At 31.5% G+C, this 20507-nt stretch overlaps 1 protein-coding gene across 1 annotated transcript; it reads left to right on the plus strand.

The window, feature by feature from the left end:
- The first annotated feature begins 3151 nt into the window (after nucleotides 1-3151).
- Nucleotides 3152-18640, plus strand: LOC111505200 (heterogeneous nuclear ribonucleoprotein H). The gene is made up of 7 exons (XM_023159974.2): nucleotides 3152-3311; nucleotides 3367-3628; nucleotides 5242-5382; nucleotides 9336-9474; nucleotides 12240-12433; nucleotides 16981-17159; nucleotides 18148-18640. The coding sequence occupies exons 2-7, from the start codon at nucleotides 3373-3375 to the stop codon at nucleotides 18373-18375; spliced, it is 1137 nt and encodes a 378-aa protein (XP_023015742.1). The 5' UTR covers nucleotides 3152-3311; nucleotides 3367-3372; the 3' UTR covers nucleotides 18376-18640.
- The last annotated feature ends 1867 nt before the right edge of the window (nucleotides 18641-20507 follow it).

Here is a 20507-nt window from a genome sequence, read left to right on the forward strand (position 1 = left end):
TAAATAAGACAAAGTTATATATCAACATTATTCTTATACCATAACAGATAGTCGTGAAATGTATGTAACAATGATAATAATAATCATTATTATTATCACATCTTTTACAATTCCAAAAATTCATTCTCGCCATGTTTTTGTCAAACTCATTAGTACAAGATTACAAAGAGAGAACAATATATTTTCAATTTAATTTTGGATAACCGGAGATGAGAGTAACAGGATGATTCCTGTAACAGGATGATTCCTGTTACTATCATTTTTTCAAAAACATCATCACACTTTAATTATATATTTGTTTAACTTTTTCACTCTTGTCTTTAAACTTAACTCAAAAGTCCAATGATCGTTATACCAAAGTAGAGGTACCCAACCTCAAATCTTTGTTTATAAACTTGTCAGAATAATTTTTTTATATGTTTTGGTTTTTTATTTGTTGGGACCGCATTCTGCGCATTGATTCGGCGTCGGTACGAGACGGTTCAATAACAGTTCGAAATACAGAACCAAAACAAACCTTTAAATAGGTTTGTTCTGGTTCTACAGGTTTGTTCTGGTTCTGCGAAATTCAGGTTCTAGGACGTCAGGATCATGCACAGTTGATATAAAGCGTATATTTATAGAGGATAATTTCGGATTGATGAATCCTCTGTTCTGGTTTTGACTGCGAAATGATCCTAAACTGTTTTGAACCGTCCCGAATCGTTTTTGCTCTCGAGGCTGAACTGTTGAGAACTGTTCCCGTTGCTCATGCGCATTCATGGGCTATTTGATAGGATGTTTTTTCAATTATTTGATTTTAATAATTGATGATTGAGGGTGGATAACATTTGAACTGACTATAAGGATACGCTACATAACAAAATGGACATAATCAATAGTATTTTCTCGTCTTCATCTCTTCATATATACGATAGGTGGCACAGTGGTCTCCTTAAATGCATTCTGGTTTAAACAAGTGTTCGAGACTATTTCGGACTGTTTGAGATTTTTTGCTTGTACGCATCATGTCTTGCGCTGTTTCCAAACAGTTTCGGATGTTACAACCAGAATAAACCTAATAATAGCACAAAAACATTTGAACAACTTGGAACGTAGAGTATGTGGTTTGTGAACGTAATATGTAGTAGAAATAGCGGTAGAAGTATACTGTGGTTTGTATTCAATACAAATATGTGTGCTCTATTAGGTTGCTTCTCTCGGCAAGCGTTCGTAATGCAGATCTTTCGTCAGAGGTAGATCTGATCTGTGTTCGGTATTTATTACAGCGAGAAAAAAATTTATTCGGTTAACTCCAAGACCAACTTTAGGATAATACAGTTTTTCTAGTTGCCATTGGTGATATTGAAAAAAATGGTTGAGTGTTAAGTATTTCTTTGTAAATTACCTATTGGTGAAATTTTTGACTCTTAGCACATATTATCTTCAGAAAAACGTTCATGACGCATTCTTATTGACATAAAGACTCATCGGTAAGTCATCGGTGAAAGTAAGGAAAATACTAAGTATCACATAGATATAGAAAATGAAGGAGATTTAGTAAGAGAAAACTTGAATATTGTAAACGAAAATGTTAATCAAGAGATAGCAGATACTGTAGAAAATGTACTAGATGAAATACTTGGCGAGGTGAACGCTACTAATATATAAATAATAATAGAACCAAGTGAATGTGAAGAGATAGACAGTGAAAGTGTTCATAAAAACAAAAACAATGAAAACACAAGCAAGGAATCTAGTAGCACCTCTACAAGAGATTCAGATTCTGAGATAATTTTTGATGAAAGATAAAATATTTAATTTAGCATTAAATTAGTTTTGTAAGAAGAGGAATGTTACGAGAACTATGATAACGAACATACCTAGGTTGACGAACAACGAACGGACCCAGGTTGACAAAACGAGTGTGGCATCTCAGAAGTGGCATGAAGATTATGGATCTTGTTTTACAATACTAAAATAATTTATTTAAATGCATTGTTGTCTAATTAATACCAGGAATATAACAAAGATGTAATATAGTAACACAATAGTGCTGTTGTTGAAAATAGACTTCATCATTAATATATTACAGTTTTTGTGATGACAAATAATACCACAAATATCCAGATTTTTAATACGGAACAAACCTCTAGTAACACAGTGTACTGACACAAGTGTCACAATCTGTCACAGCATATTGTTACCTATGCTGTGGTACTGTGTACAGTGTATTGTTGTAGCATTTTAACCAATATGGAATCATTAAAAGTCCCTCTTGAACAAAGAAATATACTCGCATATTAACCGTCTTTATTTGAAATATCCCATGAATTGTTTTTCATAGAATATCAATTTTCACCATATTCAAGATGTAAAAAAGAATGCTTATCGACTTTTGATGAATGAAAGTCATGATTTCTGTTTTGTGACTTGCTAGCTAGAGATGGGTCGGTATTTGAAGAACGGTATTTTGGGGCGCGATATTATGGTACCGTACCGTTGCGTCGGGCTATTCAAGAATGAAACACGATGGTATTTTGCAATAGACGGTATCGCAGAGTATCATATCGCATCGCATCGCCTTTTCGCTTCAGTATACTGAACCGTTTCGCTGAGTGTCATGAATGTCTGGTCGCTGTGCTGGCGCTAGTTCTTGATCACCGAATATCTGTCGCGGTGCTTTGATGTGGGTAACAATGGAACGCGATCACGATATATCATCCGTAAACTATCATGGATTTTTTTGGCATACGTTTTTCACCCAATAAGATAAAAAAAATGGAAACTTATTTGGAATGAAATATTTTTTGATACATTGGAAATGGCGGTACTGTTCGATTTTCAGAGCAGTCAAAATGTGATGTTACATTTTCTCATAATTATTGTTTGGTTTAGTTCGAAATTATTTTTTTTTCATATTTCAGTTTAGTGATTTAAAATCAGCTAAATGAGATACATGAAATGAAATATACATTTCAATTCATTAAATAAAAAAAAAGATGAAATAAATAAACCAGATTACTTCAAATGAAATATAAATTCTATACGAAATTGAAAATTTTTCCTATCTCTAAAGTGGTAAATTTTTGACAATTGACAGATTGAAGTCATTTTACCAGTGATTTCTCTCTCTCTCTATTTGAATGGTCGTAGGAATTCGTTGGTAAGTTTGTCTTACATGTTGGTTGGTAACATTGGCTGTCAGAGATCGGCGCGTCGCTTTTCTTCGTGTCTTGTTATTATAATCGCCATATTTTTAATTTCATTTTTGAGCGATAAACATTTGAATTTACTCAGATTAAGAAAACATCTTAATCTATCTTAAACGGGTAAGCAACATTCGTTACTATTTATATACTTGTATAAGATCTATTTTCTTTTCAGTCAAAAATGTCTGGGGCTGGTGACAGCGATGATGGCTGCTACATTGCGAAATTGAGGGGGCTACCGTGGTCTGCGACAATTGATGATATTATAAATTTTTTCGAAGATTGTAAAATTCTTAATGGGAAGAATGGTGTACACATGACTACGTCTAGAGAAGGTCGACCAAGTGGAGAAGCTTTTGTGGAATTTGAAGATGTGGAAGACTTGGAAGCTGCTGTTCAGAAGGACAGGGAACATATTGGAAATAGGTATATTGAAGGTAAGGAAGATTTCAATTGATGAATGAAAAGTAGAGTTGCACAGAAATGTGTGATATTTTGCTATGCAATATCTCAAATTTTTCAGTTTGAAATTATTTTGAACATTTCTTCATACACTGCAGCCTCATGGGCTTGTTGCATTTTCCACAACACTCATTCCAACAATCTTGTTCCCTGTACTAGGTCATACAAGTTCTTTGTTTGATGTTTGTCATATTCTTCAGGACATAATGCATATGTTATCATGGTTTCAACAACCATTACTAGCCAATAGATTGTGTTTTTAACCACCATGTCTAGCCAATACATCATGTCTGGTTACAACCCTCAATGTCATTCTATAAGTTTTTCTAGCCACCATCAGTGCTACCTATGTTTTTCTTTTTATTCTTTGTAGATGACTGTTGGAGGTCAGCCTGGTGTCTAGTATTAATCCCCGATGTTTAATCTCCCTTGACAGCTGTAGTCTTGGTTAAAGCTACTATTTTGATTTCATTGAGCTTATGTTCAATTCTACTTCCTCTGTGTGTCTTATTATTTACAAGGCTTGCTGCATGCCCCCCCTCACTATATCACATTTTCCAATATTTGCCTGTGAAACTTGTGAAGAAAACATTTTTATGACCCTGAAGGTTTTTGGAATCATTTCTGAATTACTTCTCTTCGTTATGTTTCAATCAGGTCTTTTGGTTTCAATGATAGTTTTTGAAAACATCTTTCATAAGCTGGATCTTGTAGTTATCTAGAGATTTTTTGTTCCCCCAAACCCTATCACTGAGTGCATTATCTTGTATTCAGCAAGGATTCCATATAGACTTCATAAACTAACCAGCTAGATATTTTTTACTGTAGGCTTGAATGCTTCAAAACAATTATGAAAGTAACTTTGTTGGTCTTAGATTGAAGACTATTATATCTGTAATTTGTTGAGTATCTGTTCCCTATGAACAGTTTCATCATCCCTTGTATAACTTTGTTTAACTTTTAAAATAACCAAGTTGAGTATTTCAGAACAATAAAACTGCTTTGACAAAGGAACATTTAATCAACCCATTCTTCAGAGGTCAAATAAAATAATGATAGTTGAAATTTTGACCTTACTAATGAACAAACCATAATTTTCTATATTAACTGAGAGCTCTTTCTAGACCTTCAGTAATATTGTTTTGATGTTTTTAATAAATTCTTTATCTACTAAAGGAGGAATGTCTTCTGTGACCACCTTGTACTTGCTTATCTTGAACCTCAATATCAAAATACCTTATATTGTATTAAATTGGTCACTAATTGACCACAAACTTAATGATATTATTCATAAAGTCAAAAAGAGGTCCCATATTTTTGTGCATATTTATTCTAGTACGATCTAGAATTGCAACAGATGAACTTGTCACAATCCTTTTGTCTATTGATATATTTGCCTGCATTTACAAAAATAAGTATACATTTCTGATATATAAATTCTCCTCAATCACTGTTGAATATTTAAAAATCTCACATTGTTTTGTACATATCTACTGGGTAAATGATGGATATAAGTAGTAATAGTAAAATTTGTTAATTCTTTTTTACTTGTTTGCTTGCTACAAGAGTAATTTTGTTTTTTTTTCAGTTTTTAAAGTAAACAAAGCTGAAATGGATTGGGTTATAAAACGATCAGGTCCTACATATGGATCAAATGATGATGGCTGTGTAAGATTGAGAGGCTTACCTTTTGGCTGTTCAAAGGAAGAGATAGCACAATTCTTCACTGGTAAGATTGTTTTAGCTAAATACTTTGTGAAACATACTGTTTCACTTGTAACAAAATATTTTTCCTAAGTTAAATAATTTGTTAGGTCTGCTAAAATCAAATTTTAATTGACTGGTCTTGAGAATTTTTTTTGGAAAATTGTTGTTTGGGCTGATTTTGAAATTAGGGTTGAATTCTACAATAAAAATGTTATTTTTATAACAGTCAAGTAACAACAGTCAAAAGCAACACACACAAATAGAACAAAAGTTCGAGTTGATGAAGTTGATGGAGCATCAGTGTTGCATTTATGTAGATGGGATGTATACTTTAAATTTGGAGCTTCTTGCTTCTAGTTGGAAGAATTCCCAAGCAAATGTAAATGCAGCGTTATTCCGCTAAAAAGGCTTAGAAGTGGGTATAATTCGTAGACTAGCTTCATTTTACTACATAGTAATGGGATAATTCGAGTTGAAAATCTTTGGCAATCTCATTATTGAAATATTCAGTATGTTCCAATTAAGAAGAATAATCAAATGCAAAATGATTACATAGTCAGACCCAGTCTATTTAATTTTAAATTTGAATTTTTTTCTTGCTACCTATGTTCTTGGTTGTAAGCTGTAATTAAATAATTTGTTATCCAGGTTATCCAGCATTCTGGATACATATATTATTGAACTGCTTACTTTCTACTTGTTTTCTGGGTTGCAAGTAAATAATCCGTTATATGGATATTCGGTGTTGCACTGTTTGTTGTTATTGCACAATGAATTAATGAATGTAAATATAAGTTTTAAAATATTCACTATCAACTTACAAATCCAAATTTTAATTTGAAATACTATAAAGTATAAAGAACAATCAAAATTATTTGGTAATGCTGCTAAATACAAATAACACTCGATAGGTACATATTTTTTTAGATGATGAATTCAGAAAATCAAAATTTGCTTTGGAGATGGATTTTTTTTACCTATACGAAAAATCTCATCAAAATTGAACATATAAAGTTTTCACTTCTTATTATATTCCAGAGTTGATATTAACAATACCTATATATAATGAATACGTGATGGAATTGGTTGATACTTAATGAGAATTCATAAAATGTCACTCGAATAGAATAAATACCAAAAGATAGATGTATATTGGCGACAAGTAAGGAGTGACAAAAGGGCCTTTAATCATCCGGGTGGCAAAACACGTGAATAGGAAGTGAGATAGAAAGCCAAAATATTTTCATAGTTTTCTACCAACCTTAACCTAAAGTGAACCAGTAGGTGTAATTGGCTTCTGACGTTTTCTGGAAGATTTGCTTAACTTCGTTATACTGTAGTCGAGTAACTAGAAGAGCATAACTATGACGTGACACCTTTTGATTTGAATTTATTTCATCAGACTGATTGGTTCATCAGGTGTCCAACCATTTTCTGTTTTGAAAAGTTGAGTAGTTTCTATTTAGAGTCACCCTCTTTGAAATGATTAACAACGGATTTTTTTTCTTGGGTATTAACAGCATCGACTGCTTGGTCATTAGCCTTGTGTGTTAGGTTGGCAATGCTTATAATTTTCCCTGCCACCTAGGGAGCATCAGGGCAGTCCGTCAATTCAATTCAATTTATTCATTGGTTTTACAGATTACAGTGAAAGTAATATAAAACACGTCACAAATTACATATAGGTAGACATTTGAAACTGACAATTTTAAAAATAGAGTAAGTAAATTAAAATATATATTATTGAATGAAAGTATCTAATTAGCTGGAATAAAATTCTTCAATATTATAAAACATTTTCGACAACAGAAAAGTTTTGAGATGCTTTCTGAATTTGAAGTTAGCAGTCTGTTTTTTAATTGATTCCAGGAGCTTATTGTAAATTCTTACACCACCAGAGATAGGTCCCCTGAGAGTTACATTCAAATTATTTCGAGGTGTTTTTAGATGGTGGTTAAATCTAGTTGAATGACTGTGATCAGTACTATGAGTGCTAACGTTTTTTTATTTTTAAAAATGTAACAAGATATTTCTAGAATATACAAAGCAAGAGAGAGGAAGTATTTTCAGATTGGCAAATAATGATCTGCATGTTTCTCTCTGACTTTTATTCAATAAAGTTCTAAGGCATTTTTTCTGCAGTACAAATAATTTCTGAGCTGCTGATGATGAACCCCATAATAAGATTCCATATGTGAGTCGAGACTGAATTTCAGCATAACAATTTTTTAGTACGGACAAGTTGAGAACTTTTCGTAGGCATTTCAGTTGGTATATTTTGCTGTTTAGTTTGGACATTGTTTCTCTGATATGGAATTCCCAATCTAATGTGTCATTCATAATTATACCTAAAAATTTTATGTTTTCGCATTGTTTTAGTTTTACTTCTCCCATTTTCATTTCTATGTTTTCAATCTTCTTTTGTCTAGAGTTGTAATATTGAAAAATTTGTTTTACCGGAATTGACATATAATTTGTTTGTTGAGAACCAAAGTATAATTCTTGTCAATAAATCGTTACAGTTTTGTTGGATGGCTTTTAAGGAGTCTTTTGCTACTATGATCGATAGATCATCTGCGTAAAGTATTAGTTTGTATTCATCTAAGTATTTAACAATATGTGTTATATATAAAGAGAACAATATAAGCTCAAGGACACTTTTCTGCGGTGCCCCTACATTTATCGACATCAAATCTGAGCAGTGTATGCTGTTTTCTCGTCAGCCAAGACAACTAGATAAATTGTCTTGAGAAAAATATTATGTCGAGGTTGGGATCGAACTCGCCACATTTTGATCGTGAGTCAGGCTCACTACCACTGCGCCAATTCTCCGCTAAGAGAAGTTATTATTATAATTGAACAAATGAAGATTTTTTGGCTTCAGTAATAATGGTGCGAGACTTTTTCAGTTTGTGTAAAACTATGGAATTTTGGAATTTGATAATCGGCGTACCTGAATACTCATCTAATGTGATATCTGTTCTGGGCGTCCATAGTTCCAAATTGGCGTCTTCATTTACCGACACACATCAATGATTACAGGTAGAAAAAAGATTTGGATCCAAAGTTTATTGTCCTTCTGTGTAAACCAAGATATATTAAAGGATTGAATCGTATATTTAAAAAGTTGAATGTAACCTTGTAAGCAAGATGTTGGAAAATGAATAGTCAGAGATTTATGAAATAAGCTGTGAGGACTATGACAAATATATCGGTCAGATTAAGCGAGCTATTGAGACCCGTTTTCAAAGAATGCACAGCACATATCCTATTTCAAAGACCAGAAAAATCTATTTAGTGACACCCAACACGTTTTGGAAAACGGCCATAGAATAAATGAAAACTGAAATTGTTGAGTTTGGTACAAGACACTTGATTTTTGAATGCTTTCGAAAGACTGAAAATAGTAAGGTGACAGTGACAAAGGTCTTTTCGTGAATGACTCTGAAAATTTGTTGGAAGTCAAGTTGTTGATTCTAAATATACTTATTCGAGAATAACATAAGAGCTTATTGAAGGATGTGATACTCACCCAGATTGGAATTTGGAAGGGCATATTGTGAAGTATTCTGATCAAGTTGGTTAAGTTCTCCACTTTCAATTACACATTTTTGTTGGCGTTGAAAGTCTTTCTAGTTACAGTCAATTGACTGAAGCATTCGATACTCCTAACTTCTGACTGGAGGTGTGCTATGAATAATTATGGGCTGTTACTTGATTAACAAACTGATAAACTATTTGAAACTCTAAAACCACATCTGATATATATTTAGTTATGCAAAATATTTTTATTTTTCCAAATTGTGAAATATGAAGACAAGAAAACCCATTTCAACTGTCTTAGGTGTATAACATCAACAACAATTTTCCAATTATTGATAACAAATTTATCCAATGTGAAACACTAAGTGAACTGTATATGTAGTTTAAGTTTTGAGTTCAAGGGCTTAATTGTTCTGGGTTGTCTTTGGGTAGGGTTGGAGATAGTACCCAACGGAATAACTCTTCTGACTGACTACTCGGGGCGAAGTTCTGGGGAGGCGTTCGTAGAGTTTGTTAACAGAGAAGTGGCAGAGAAAGCTCTGCAGAAACATCGAGAAAAGATCGGACACAGGTGGGGTATGCGGGAGGGATAGGGTGATCCTCCTTTTTTACTGTATTATTTTTCTCAATATTTTAGTAGTACACACAATGAAGGTTTTAATTATTTTGTTGAAATTTGTATTGTATGCATACCTATTTTTTGAAGTGTTTTGAATAATAATTAGAATTATTGTAAATAAAATCGATTTGATATTGGAATAGATAGATAGATAGAATGGATAGAACTATTGGAATTTGGTGGGAAGGTATATCCTTTTTACGATTTTATTACAATTCCTTTCAATCTGCAAATAATAATATCACAAATTCTTATACTAGAAAATGAAAAAAATCATGTCCTCTCTGAGAGTATCAGAAATTCCGTAGGAAAGGTCGCCTTTGAATTCAAACACGGATTCACATAACCTTCAAGATTTACTTTTGCATTAGAGTTTTTATAGAAACTTAGGACTGTGAAGTAAAGATTATTTCATCCTATGAAGTAACTTTTTTTACAACTCATCCATAACTCGATAGTTACTTTGACTAATACTCCAGTTCTTACTATTTCTGTTGGATCTATTCACAATACAAAATCAAGAAAATAATATAAATCTTGTTTTACAAAATTTTAGTTTATAGAGAAGTTTCCCATTTTTGTCAAATTTTCATGGAATATGAATGAAAATTGTCGTAAAATGAAATAAGAAAAATATGACAAAAGTGTTGGTAAACCTGATAATTTATTTCAGATATATAACGGATGTAACTCCTTGTTCAGAAAAATGGGATAATAAATTTTATGATTGTTTCAAGGACAAACATTTGGACATGTATATGCCATTTGAAATGAAATAGTCTATTGTTGTTATTTGCTTATATTTGGTTTAATTGAATATATGGTATTGAACATTTTGAATTGTTGAGCTCTATTTTTTTGTCGCACTTTTTGAAACTACCAATAACTTTGAATTTTTGTAAAAATATCCAAACCTCAGGCGTGAAATGCATAAACAAAATGAAACCAGCAATGATTCAAAGAAAATAATGAATTAATGTATAGATAACCCTATAACTCAATTTAGAAATTCATTTTTTTTGGTTTTATTAATACAGTAGATCATTTCTTTAAAATGGAACTTCTCTGAAAGGGCTGTAATTTCTCACTACCAAATATACGTTGCAATTTCCCAACTATTATTTGAAAATCATGGCCACCATACCAACTCTAATAAATATTTTTGTGATACATTTTTGGCAGTGGTCATTAAAAATTGTTTCAACTATCTCCTTTATTTCATAAATGTAAATGTCCATAGATTGACTAGGACTATTCTTGGATAAATTCATATCTTCCCTGTTGAAAACATCAATAACAAAAATTGTCTTGTATTTCATTATACAGGGCGCAACATATGTAATGACTTTCATTTTATGAAGAACAATTTATGGATGTTCTAACTTTCTTGATTTTTTTGAAGACAAGGTGTCAACATTTCAATAAAAAATAAGTTTTTAGAAACTTGGTATGTTTTGGACACAAATAGGTTTTGAAAATACTCTCAAAATTCTAAACTTATATAAACCAAGAATGAATGACGTGTTTTGCTTCAATGTGTGATGATGCACTTCGATAGCAATAACAACAAATATTTTGTTGTTGGATGTTGTAGTTACTTCAGTGGCGTCACTGATAAGGTGGAAATTAACTCATCTTGATTTTTCTATTTATCTTCAATTTTATGAAAAAAAAACATTTGTCGCAATTCAAAGAAATGTTGAATTGAGATAGATGGATAGATATTTTTTGTATTACAATTTGTTCTTCTCAAAACTAGGCACGATTCAAGACTAGAAAGTTGTACTATCGTTTATTTGGTCAATCTGAAGGCACTATCAAATTTGAACATACAGTTATAGGATTTATCAAATTGTAAAGCTAATTTAAGGAAAGAAGTTTGACTTAGTATACCATCTGAGGAGCAGAAGTGGATATGTTGGAACAGCATATAATCGTTATGTAAAACAACTAAATATTCATGTGTACTAGCACTATTCACTATTTTATTATAAATTTATCGAACATGTTTTACTACTTTTGATTTACTTCAATGGTCTCTGTAATATTATTCAATGAATTCTCTTTATCCTCCTACAGTGCAGATTTTTTAATTGATAGTCAACAACGTGCAATTTGATTAGTTCAAATAAACCAGTAGCATAATAGCTACTCTTTCAGTAATCAATTCAAATAATTTTTATTTTCTACTAATCCTGGAAAAAAGAAAATAATTTACTTATAGGTTGATCGTTTCAAAACTATTCTTTATTCATTGCTGCTACTTTTCCGTGAAAAGTTATTTAGTACAGCTGCCGGACTTAGTCATAACTGGTGATAGGCCCCTTCCTCAAGATGTGCAGTAGATATCTGTTATGTGTTTTAGATTATTCGAGCCATAAAAACATCCAAAATCAGGACCGTATTCAGTTAGTGACGGAGTTTAAAAGTAAATTGCATAAACATATGCAATTTCACGACCCGAACTTTTCACAGATATGATTTCTCCCTTCAGCCATGACTCAGTCCGGTAGCTGTAATTAGAGTAATAGTTTCATCAGAAATGAATGTTACTTTAAACGTTCCATTCATATAATATGTAAAGGTAATAATTACTAGTATTATATAAGTGTGTTGAATGGTTATTATTTTTGAGTTGAATTTTCCCTTTTAATATTTTTCCACTTTTTTTTGTATGTACAATTCAATATATTGACATTTACTGGTTGAATTCACAGGTACATAGAGATATTTCGCAGCAGTCTTTCCGAAGTGAATAGTGTTGCCGGAGGCCAAGAAAGTGGTGGAATGGGGGGTGGCGGTAGACGAATGGGTTCAGTGTTCAATAGTCGCCCAAGTCCTTATGATAGGGACAATAGATTCGGTGGTGGTAGATTTGGAGGAGCTTCAAGAGGTGCCCGCAGTTTCAAAGGTATATTTTAACTTAACAATGATAATTTAATCAATTTTCTCAAAATGAAACTGATAGATCCCTTCAGAATTGCATTGATAACTGGTGTAATGTATATGGATGCCCAGTCTGTTTCCCAAAATGGACCTGATATGAGGTATTCTCTTCAATAATGTTAGTTGCAGATATCTAATTTATGAGTACTTTAACATTTAATACAATAGGAATGCTATGGAAACAAATGAAGGTAGTTGTATGAGTGTATTTTATGAATTCGTGAGCAAAATGTCCCACTTTGGTTATATTAATGAAGATTTTTTAAAATTTGATTATGATCTGTGATGAATGTAGTCAAATTATTGACCGGATATGCAGGTTATTTGCGGAAAGGTATACAAAAAAACTCAAATCGAATCACAATATGGTGAGAAGGCTGTTGAAAAATTGTTTGCATCAAGGATCAATTCTTTCAAAAATGTACAAACAAAAGCCTCAGATGGATAATGGAGATCTAGAAATAGATTAGAAGTTCTCATTGTATGAGAAAATATGTTACGGGCATTGAATACCTTAATTATTTAACAATTACAAGAAAATGTATAGAATTGTATTTGAAGCAGCTGAAAGAAATTACTCCAGCTAAACATTATCTAGTGTTAGAAACAAACAACGTGAAACTTGAAATTGTTGAGGAACTGAGAAGAAATAGTAACTTTTGTTTCCCTCAGAAATGAATTCTGAAGGTGGGAATATTTTTTATTGTTCTATTACCGATAAATTAGCAGATGAAATTAAATGTGGTATAAATAAATTTCAGTACATGAATCAAATAGCTACATCAAATTCTTTCAGTTTTTTATGAATTCATGAAGTAAAATAATTTATTTCTGAACTGAAATAAAGAAGTTAATAGTATGGGATGAAATCTCACTCAAAATATTCTTTTTTTTTTTTTTTTTTTTTTTTTTTTTTTTTTTTTTTTTTTTTTTTTTCTGATTGATTCGGCCGTTACTTGATGAAGATCCATAGTAATTTCACAAACTACACTTAAACGATTTGATCTCCACTAACTTAGTTAGTTAGTGGAGATCAAATCGTTTAAGTGTAGTTTGTGAAATCAAAATATTCTTATTACCTGATACTGTACTAGATATTTTGACATAATCTATTAACAGATCTGTATCTAATGGTATTTTTCCTTCTTGTCTGAAAATCACTAAAGTAATACCTTTGTTCAAATTTGACGATCAGAATCTACTGTAAAATTTTAGGCTCACCTCAACAATACCAACAAATAGCGTAAACATTTTTAATGAAAATAACGGAATTACATTCACACAATTCAACTAACAATGAAGCTAAAAATTTCAATAAACGTAACTAATAACTAATTATTGAAAGGTTTCGATTCAGTGCAACAATCAATTCTAACTCATATTCTAGTAGCCTCTACTAATCCACCACGTATTTCGATACATGTGTCGTAGCGCTTACGAATGTTTCCGATTACGTTCCTTAGTTCTTGAGGGCTAATATCTGCACATACCTGTCGAATTCTTGCACAAAGTTCATTTCTATCTCTTGAACGGTTGTTGTAAACCTTTTGTGTGAGAAGTCCCCAGAGAAAAAAGTCCAAAACTGTGGGGTCTGGAGATCTGGGTGGCCACTCTACAATAAACGGACTACCACGGCCTATCCATTGGTTTGGAAAATGTTCGTTAAGCCATTGCCTCACAGCTCTCGTATAATGAACCGAACACCCATCTAACTGGACAATTGAATTTGATCATTCATTGATTGGCAGCTCGTGAATAGCATCCCAAAACTCTGTGTTTAAAAATTCTAGAAACCTCTGCGCATTAATGTTTTCTTCAAAAAAGAAAGGACCAATAATTCGTTCGTTCAATATCCCACACCAGACGTTGATTTTTTGGAAATACTGGCTTTTACAGTTTATTACCCAGTTAGGATTATCCGCTGCCCAATAGCGACAATTCTGTGATGACACTACTCCATTTGTAGTGAAAGTGGCTTCGTCGGTATATAAAATATTTTTTAGGAAATTTATATTGTTTAAATATTCCCCTTGGGCCCATAAACAATATTCCAGGCGTCTTACTTCGTCGCCTTCTTGAAGTGTGTGTAAAAATTTTGGCTTGAAAGGTGTAATATTCTTCGCCTTGAGACATCTCCGAATAGTTTCTCGTGGAATATTCAAATCTAAAGTGGCATTCCTTATACTGGCATTAGGATTATTTCCGAAATAATCTAAAATGATTGATCATTCCTGTCATTCCTGTTTCGTCTTTGTATAGGATTACTTTTTAACATCATTTTTGATACTGCACCAGTTTCATTGAATATTTTATTTACCGTACCGCAGCTAATACGAAGACGATCTGGATGTCTCTCATTAAATACTCTACAAACCTCTCTAGCACTTCTAATGTCATCTCCCGAAAGGCGTACAATTTCAATTTTCTCTCTTACGCTCAATCTTGCAGCCATGACACAAAATAATTCGAAGAACTGTAAGGTGAATATTGTTGACAATAGTACACTTTCACAAGTGTCAAACAGTAATATCAGTAATATCATTTCCATGGCAACTAAGATTTAAATTGAAATATTAGGTCTTAGTTTTAGTTAATTTGCGTGAAAACTTGAATGTAATTCCGTTATTTTTATTAAAAATATTTACGCTATTTGTTTTTTTTTTCATCTGGCGGCACTTTATTGTTGAAATCATAAAAAAAATATTCTCATGGCTATATCTGTTGATTTAGGGTGTTTTTTGTAACTGTTAGCTGTGTGAGTTTTCGAATTTTTGAGTTGTCATAACTTTGTTAATAATGAACATTTTTCCATGAAATTTTGGTCACACCTGTTTAGAAGCACTCTGAATCCAGTGGCGTAGTGATTTTTTCAATAAAAAAATCGCTAATAAAAAAATCCCGATTTTCGACTAAGAAAAAATATCGTAGTATGCCCTGAAACTTTAATAAACATTTCAAATTTTGTCCCAAGGTAGACCTTTTAGTACTTGACATAAAAAAAATTATTAAAATCGGTTTACAACTTCAAATTTTTCCATTAATGTTTCCATTAAAAATGGCTCACACTGTATGTATATTTGTGTTTGTATTTATGTGCTATATATGTAACTTATATTTAATATTGAAATAATTTATGTAATCATTATTTTAAATTTTATCCCTGTTATAAACATTCTTGTTTCTTGGGATCAATAAAGATTATTATTATTATTATAATTCCAAACTGCCCACAGATATTGAATTGAAATTTGCAGGTCATATCAACAAGTTATGTAAAAAGGTTTCCTCAGGATAGTATTCTTTAAGAGCTATATCACGATCTCCTATTTATATCCCTGCTCGAAACGCATATTTTGCGCTTTGCGAATCGCATCTACAATATGGTATTTGTTTCTGGGGTGGGAGCACCTAAAACCTAATTAATTCTGTTTTTATTCTCCAGAAATGGGCTTCAAGATATGTTTGCCAAGCAAAAGCTTGTGACTCCTGCAGACCACTTTTCCTGTCCCATCGCATTTTGCCATTAGCTTGTCTCTTCATCCTAGAGACAGTTTGTCTTATTCATAAAAATCACAGAAAGGACATCATATCTAAGCCAGGCTATTGTACTCGACCCAGCAATAACAACACTTCATATCCCTTCCTCAACACAAATCCAGAAATCATTTTTTTACAACAGAAATGAGCTTTCAATAATCTTCCTTTATAGATTTGAGAACTTGATACAGCAAATTACTATTTTGTGAGGAAAGTTTTACTTGAAAAAGTATACTCCAGCACAAATGATGATATTCAACATATTGCATTTTAAATATGATATAATCATATTTTTTTGTTTCTATCATGTACATTCAATTGAAAATTCTATATTAAAATTATACTCTTTCCGTTTTCACTGTATACTTTACACCTCAATGTAATCTCGTCAAATGGGTACCTCAACTGTAATTCCATTTGCTTTCTAAAAAACCCAATCTACTTATTTTATTTCAGAATCCTAGTTTTAGCTCAGCTTTGTCAACAGAGTTTTGTATTCTTCGACAATAAAGCATTTTTTAATTTGATGTCCAGTTGACAAATAAATGAAAAAAAATTAAAAACGGCTTGTGATTGAATCAAAGTATTTTTCTTTAAACACAACATAGGGAATTGACTAATACAATGAATATAAAAAAATAAAAAAATTAGCAGTCAATAATCTCAATCAGATTGAAAGAAAATATAACTGAGAACGTTCATTTTATAAAGAAATCAGATAATTTTTGTTAACCTTTAGATAAAACCAAGAATTCATGATCACTGATATTTGGTGTAGATACTATATTATGTTACTCATCGGGCTATGTATTAATTATCAATTAATTATTAGATCAGTTTTTTAAAAATATGAATATAATAAAATATTTTGTATGTGACAGTGTCTATTTCAAATTTTAAGTGGACATTATAATCATTATGGTAATTTTCTAGTTCATTGCTAGTTTATTAATCGCATTCTTTAATTTTTTCCAGATTACAATAATAGTTATGATCGTCCATCTTGGTCAAGTAATCGAAATGGAAATGACATGGGATCAAGAAACTCTTGGGATTCTTGGGGAGGTGGTGGAAATGATCGTTCCTTAGGAGGTATGCATTGCATTCACATGAGAGGATTGCCTTTCAAAGCCTCCGAAGATGATATTGCAGATGTGAGTATTATCAAATTAAATTTATTATATTATCTGAAAATAATTACATATTACATACAAGGTCTTGTAATCATCATTAATCAACAATTGGTAATGAGTCTACTTATGAAAATATTTTTGAAAAATATGCTAACAAATCAATTCATTCACAATATAAATAAAAATGAAATCAAATAAACTACAGAAAATCATGAGTAACCTGTTGGTGATAGTATTTTACATTACGTAAATATTCTGCATTCCCTAACTTCATAATATTTTTAGTGTCATCGTATTCACTATATTTTTGTAACAGTTTTCAACTTCCATTTTTTGTTTTTCATTTCATTGATATTGTTGTGGAGATGAAATAAAATCTAAAACTTGCTAATAGGATATATTTTGATTTTCACTATTGAAGGTTTACAAAACCGCGAAACGGGTTTTGCTATACAAAAGCTTTCCCAAGCAGAATTTGAATGAGAAAGCTATTGTATAGCGAAACATGTCATGGTTTTGTGAACCTTTTGTTTTGAAAATAAAAAAAAAACTTATTAGTAACTTTCAATATGGACTTTCATCAAGTATCAGCCAGTTAACTTCAATAAAATCCAAAACTTTTTTTATAATACCAAGGGGATACCAAAGTTGAGTATTTGTAACTGTGTCACAGTTTTCTGAACCTTTTATACTGAAAATCAAAATCTTAGTAAGTTTTGATATGAATTTTTATCAAGTCAGTCAATTACCTTCAATAAAATTCGAAACTTTTTTATAGTTCCAAGGGGATAACAAAGTAGTGTATTTGTTTGTAATGAATTTTCAACTCTCTAGCTTCCAGAGTCACCCACAAAAATAAACTCATTACCGAAACAAATTTTTATAATAATGAAAAGGAAAAATCAAATTTGAGGTATGCAGCATATGAAAAAAAAGTAAATATGATCTTGTTTACAACAAAAAAAACGTGTTGTTGGTAATTTAATTTTTATAATTTTCTGCTATTTAGTTCTTCAAACCTGTTGTTCCAATAAATGTATCCCTACTCCAAGACTCTATGGGAAGAGCTTCTGGTGAAGCAGACGTAGAATTTGCAACTCACGAAGATGCAGTTCGAGCAATGAGCAAAGACAAAGGTCACATGCAACATCGATACATTGAGCTGTTTCTCAATTCAGCAGGAAGTTCAAGCAATGGCGGCAACGCTTACGGTGGCATAGGTAGAAGACGAATGTAACTTCGATTGGTTGAAGAATATATCATGTTTATCTGAAATTTGATATGACGTTTTATAAATATGTGCTTAATCTCACAATAGATAATTATTTTATCTGAGTTCTTTTCAGTTATTGTAGCTGCAGTATATATTTGATTATTTACTGTAAGATGATTCAGTTTTATTCATAAGTGGACTCATATTAGAATAAGTTGAATAAAACATGTTCCATATTTCTAGAAGTTGATCGTGACAGAAAATAAAGAATTACATAAATGTTTTTGAATCTTGAAATGTTTAATTTCCAATCTTCGATATTATTCATATCTGTATGATTTCCCGTACCCGAATGACACGCAGGTAGCTACAGCTGTCATTGTGATAATTATGATAGTATTCTTGTAAACACAAGATCTATTAACGGAAACCACAAATGTATGGTTGGCTTCTGCTAATGACTCCATGCATTTAAACTTATTTTGGCAACCAAATGTTAGTGCACTTGGCAACACAATACTGATGATGGACCAAAAGATCGAAACTTGTGCATACTGTTTGCCCTTTTTTTGAGTTTCATGTCCAAAAGAATTATCTTTTGGATTTATATCAAGACACAGTATATATATGATTGATGCACCTAGTTTTTCTTTATTTTCAACGTTTTAATATTAACATAATATTAACAGTGAAACACTTTGTGCACAAATACTTCCATTAAATCACCCAATAACATATTTATAAAGAGTACTCGAAGATGATCGTAATCTTCAAATAAAATAGTTAACTTAATTGAATATTTTAATTAATATTAATTGTAAAGCTAATCAAGACTAACCAAACTGACACAATTTAACCCAAATTATTCATATAAATTTCATTAAGTTAGGTTCTATTATCAAATAATTATCTCCTTTTATGATCTTATGATGCACTGTTTGGAACCTTTGGTGTAGTAATGATTATTACTGGAGTTTTTTTCCCAACACCAAATCGTTATTTTTAACACCTCGACACGTATTTCGATCATCAAGTGATCACCTTCAAAGAGGAAGATCAAAACTACTTTCACTTGGTGATTGAAACACGTTTGTCGAGGTGTTAAAAATAACGATTTGGTGTTGGGAAAAAATTCCAGTAATATTCCTTTTATGATAATGTATATAATATATATTTTTATACTTTTGAGGTATACAAAAAAATGGCGTTGCTTCATATTGTACCTATGAAATATATTATGTACTTTTACCCCACTTTACATAAATATACAAGCATTAATTTTTCATTAGTGGTAGATAAAATTTATACATAGTGATTAAACTTACAACAAATAATAATTGTACTTACTTTAACTCCGCGTACTTCACCAAAAGAAAAATGTTGAGCTTCTTCAATGATTTTCGCTACCATAAACATATCAACAACTGGCAGATTATCGGATTGACCTTTTGTAAATCAGTCGTCGGTCATGTTTGTTCGAATGTATACACTTAATAGTGAATAAATTAACTGAATACAGTAAAAACCACAGATTTGAACAAAAATATCACAATAAACAACAAAACTTCGAACCAATAAACGCAAACAGTTCAACATAAATGGAATAGGACTGGCGAAATACAGTATGACGTCACATCTAATGATTGATTGATAATATCTTTATTGTTTAAGAATAAAATTCTTGTTACAAACACAATGTCATAAATAAATATCAATATGAAGTATAAGTGTATAAAATATAAATGATTAAAATAAAATATAAACTATATATACATAAATATGCAGAGGTTACATGACAAGAACTAGGACAACGAATAAAAATATATGTTTCACACACAGTACAATCGCAGTTTCATCACATTTTAAATTACAGGGCACCGTCAAAATATTGTAGATCGTAATAGGCTCTATCACTTGATAGTTTTGTACATTTTTTTCTAAATATGATGAAAGGAGTCTCTTTGATTTCACTGGGAAGTTTATTGTGTGGTATGTGGCTGTAGCTGTAGATTCATAGTTCTCCCTATTTTTATGTATAATTGATACGGTTTCCAATATAAATATTGAAATAACCGTAAGGATTCTATGTTCTCGAAAAAGGGGTTTACATGAATCCTGCCATTTCGCTTTACATAAGTACCTGATAGCCCTTTTCT

This window comes from Leptinotarsa decemlineata, unplaced genomic scaffold, assembly GCF_025532065.1.
Source record: "Leptinotarsa decemlineata unplaced genomic scaffold, Ldec_3_MD MMD2_tig00000199_RagTag_RagTag, whole genome shotgun sequence".
NCBI lineage: Eukaryota > Metazoa > Arthropoda > Insecta > Coleoptera > Chrysomelidae > Leptinotarsa > Leptinotarsa decemlineata.

Excerpts from the sequence above, each read along its gene's own strand:
- LOC111505200 (XM_023159974.2), top strand. The coding sequence starts at position 3,373 with ATGTCTGGGGCTGGTGACAGCGATGATGGCTGCTACATTGCGAAATTG. Across the intron at positions 3,629-5,241 it reads TGGAAATAGGTATATTGAAG|TTTTTAAAGTAAACAAAGCT; the intron begins GTAAGGAAGATT and ends TTTTTTTTTCAG. Across the intron at positions 17,160-18,147 it reads CCGAAGATGATATTGCAGAT|TTCTTCAAACCTGTTGTTCC; the intron begins GTGAGTATTATC and ends TCTGCTATTTAG.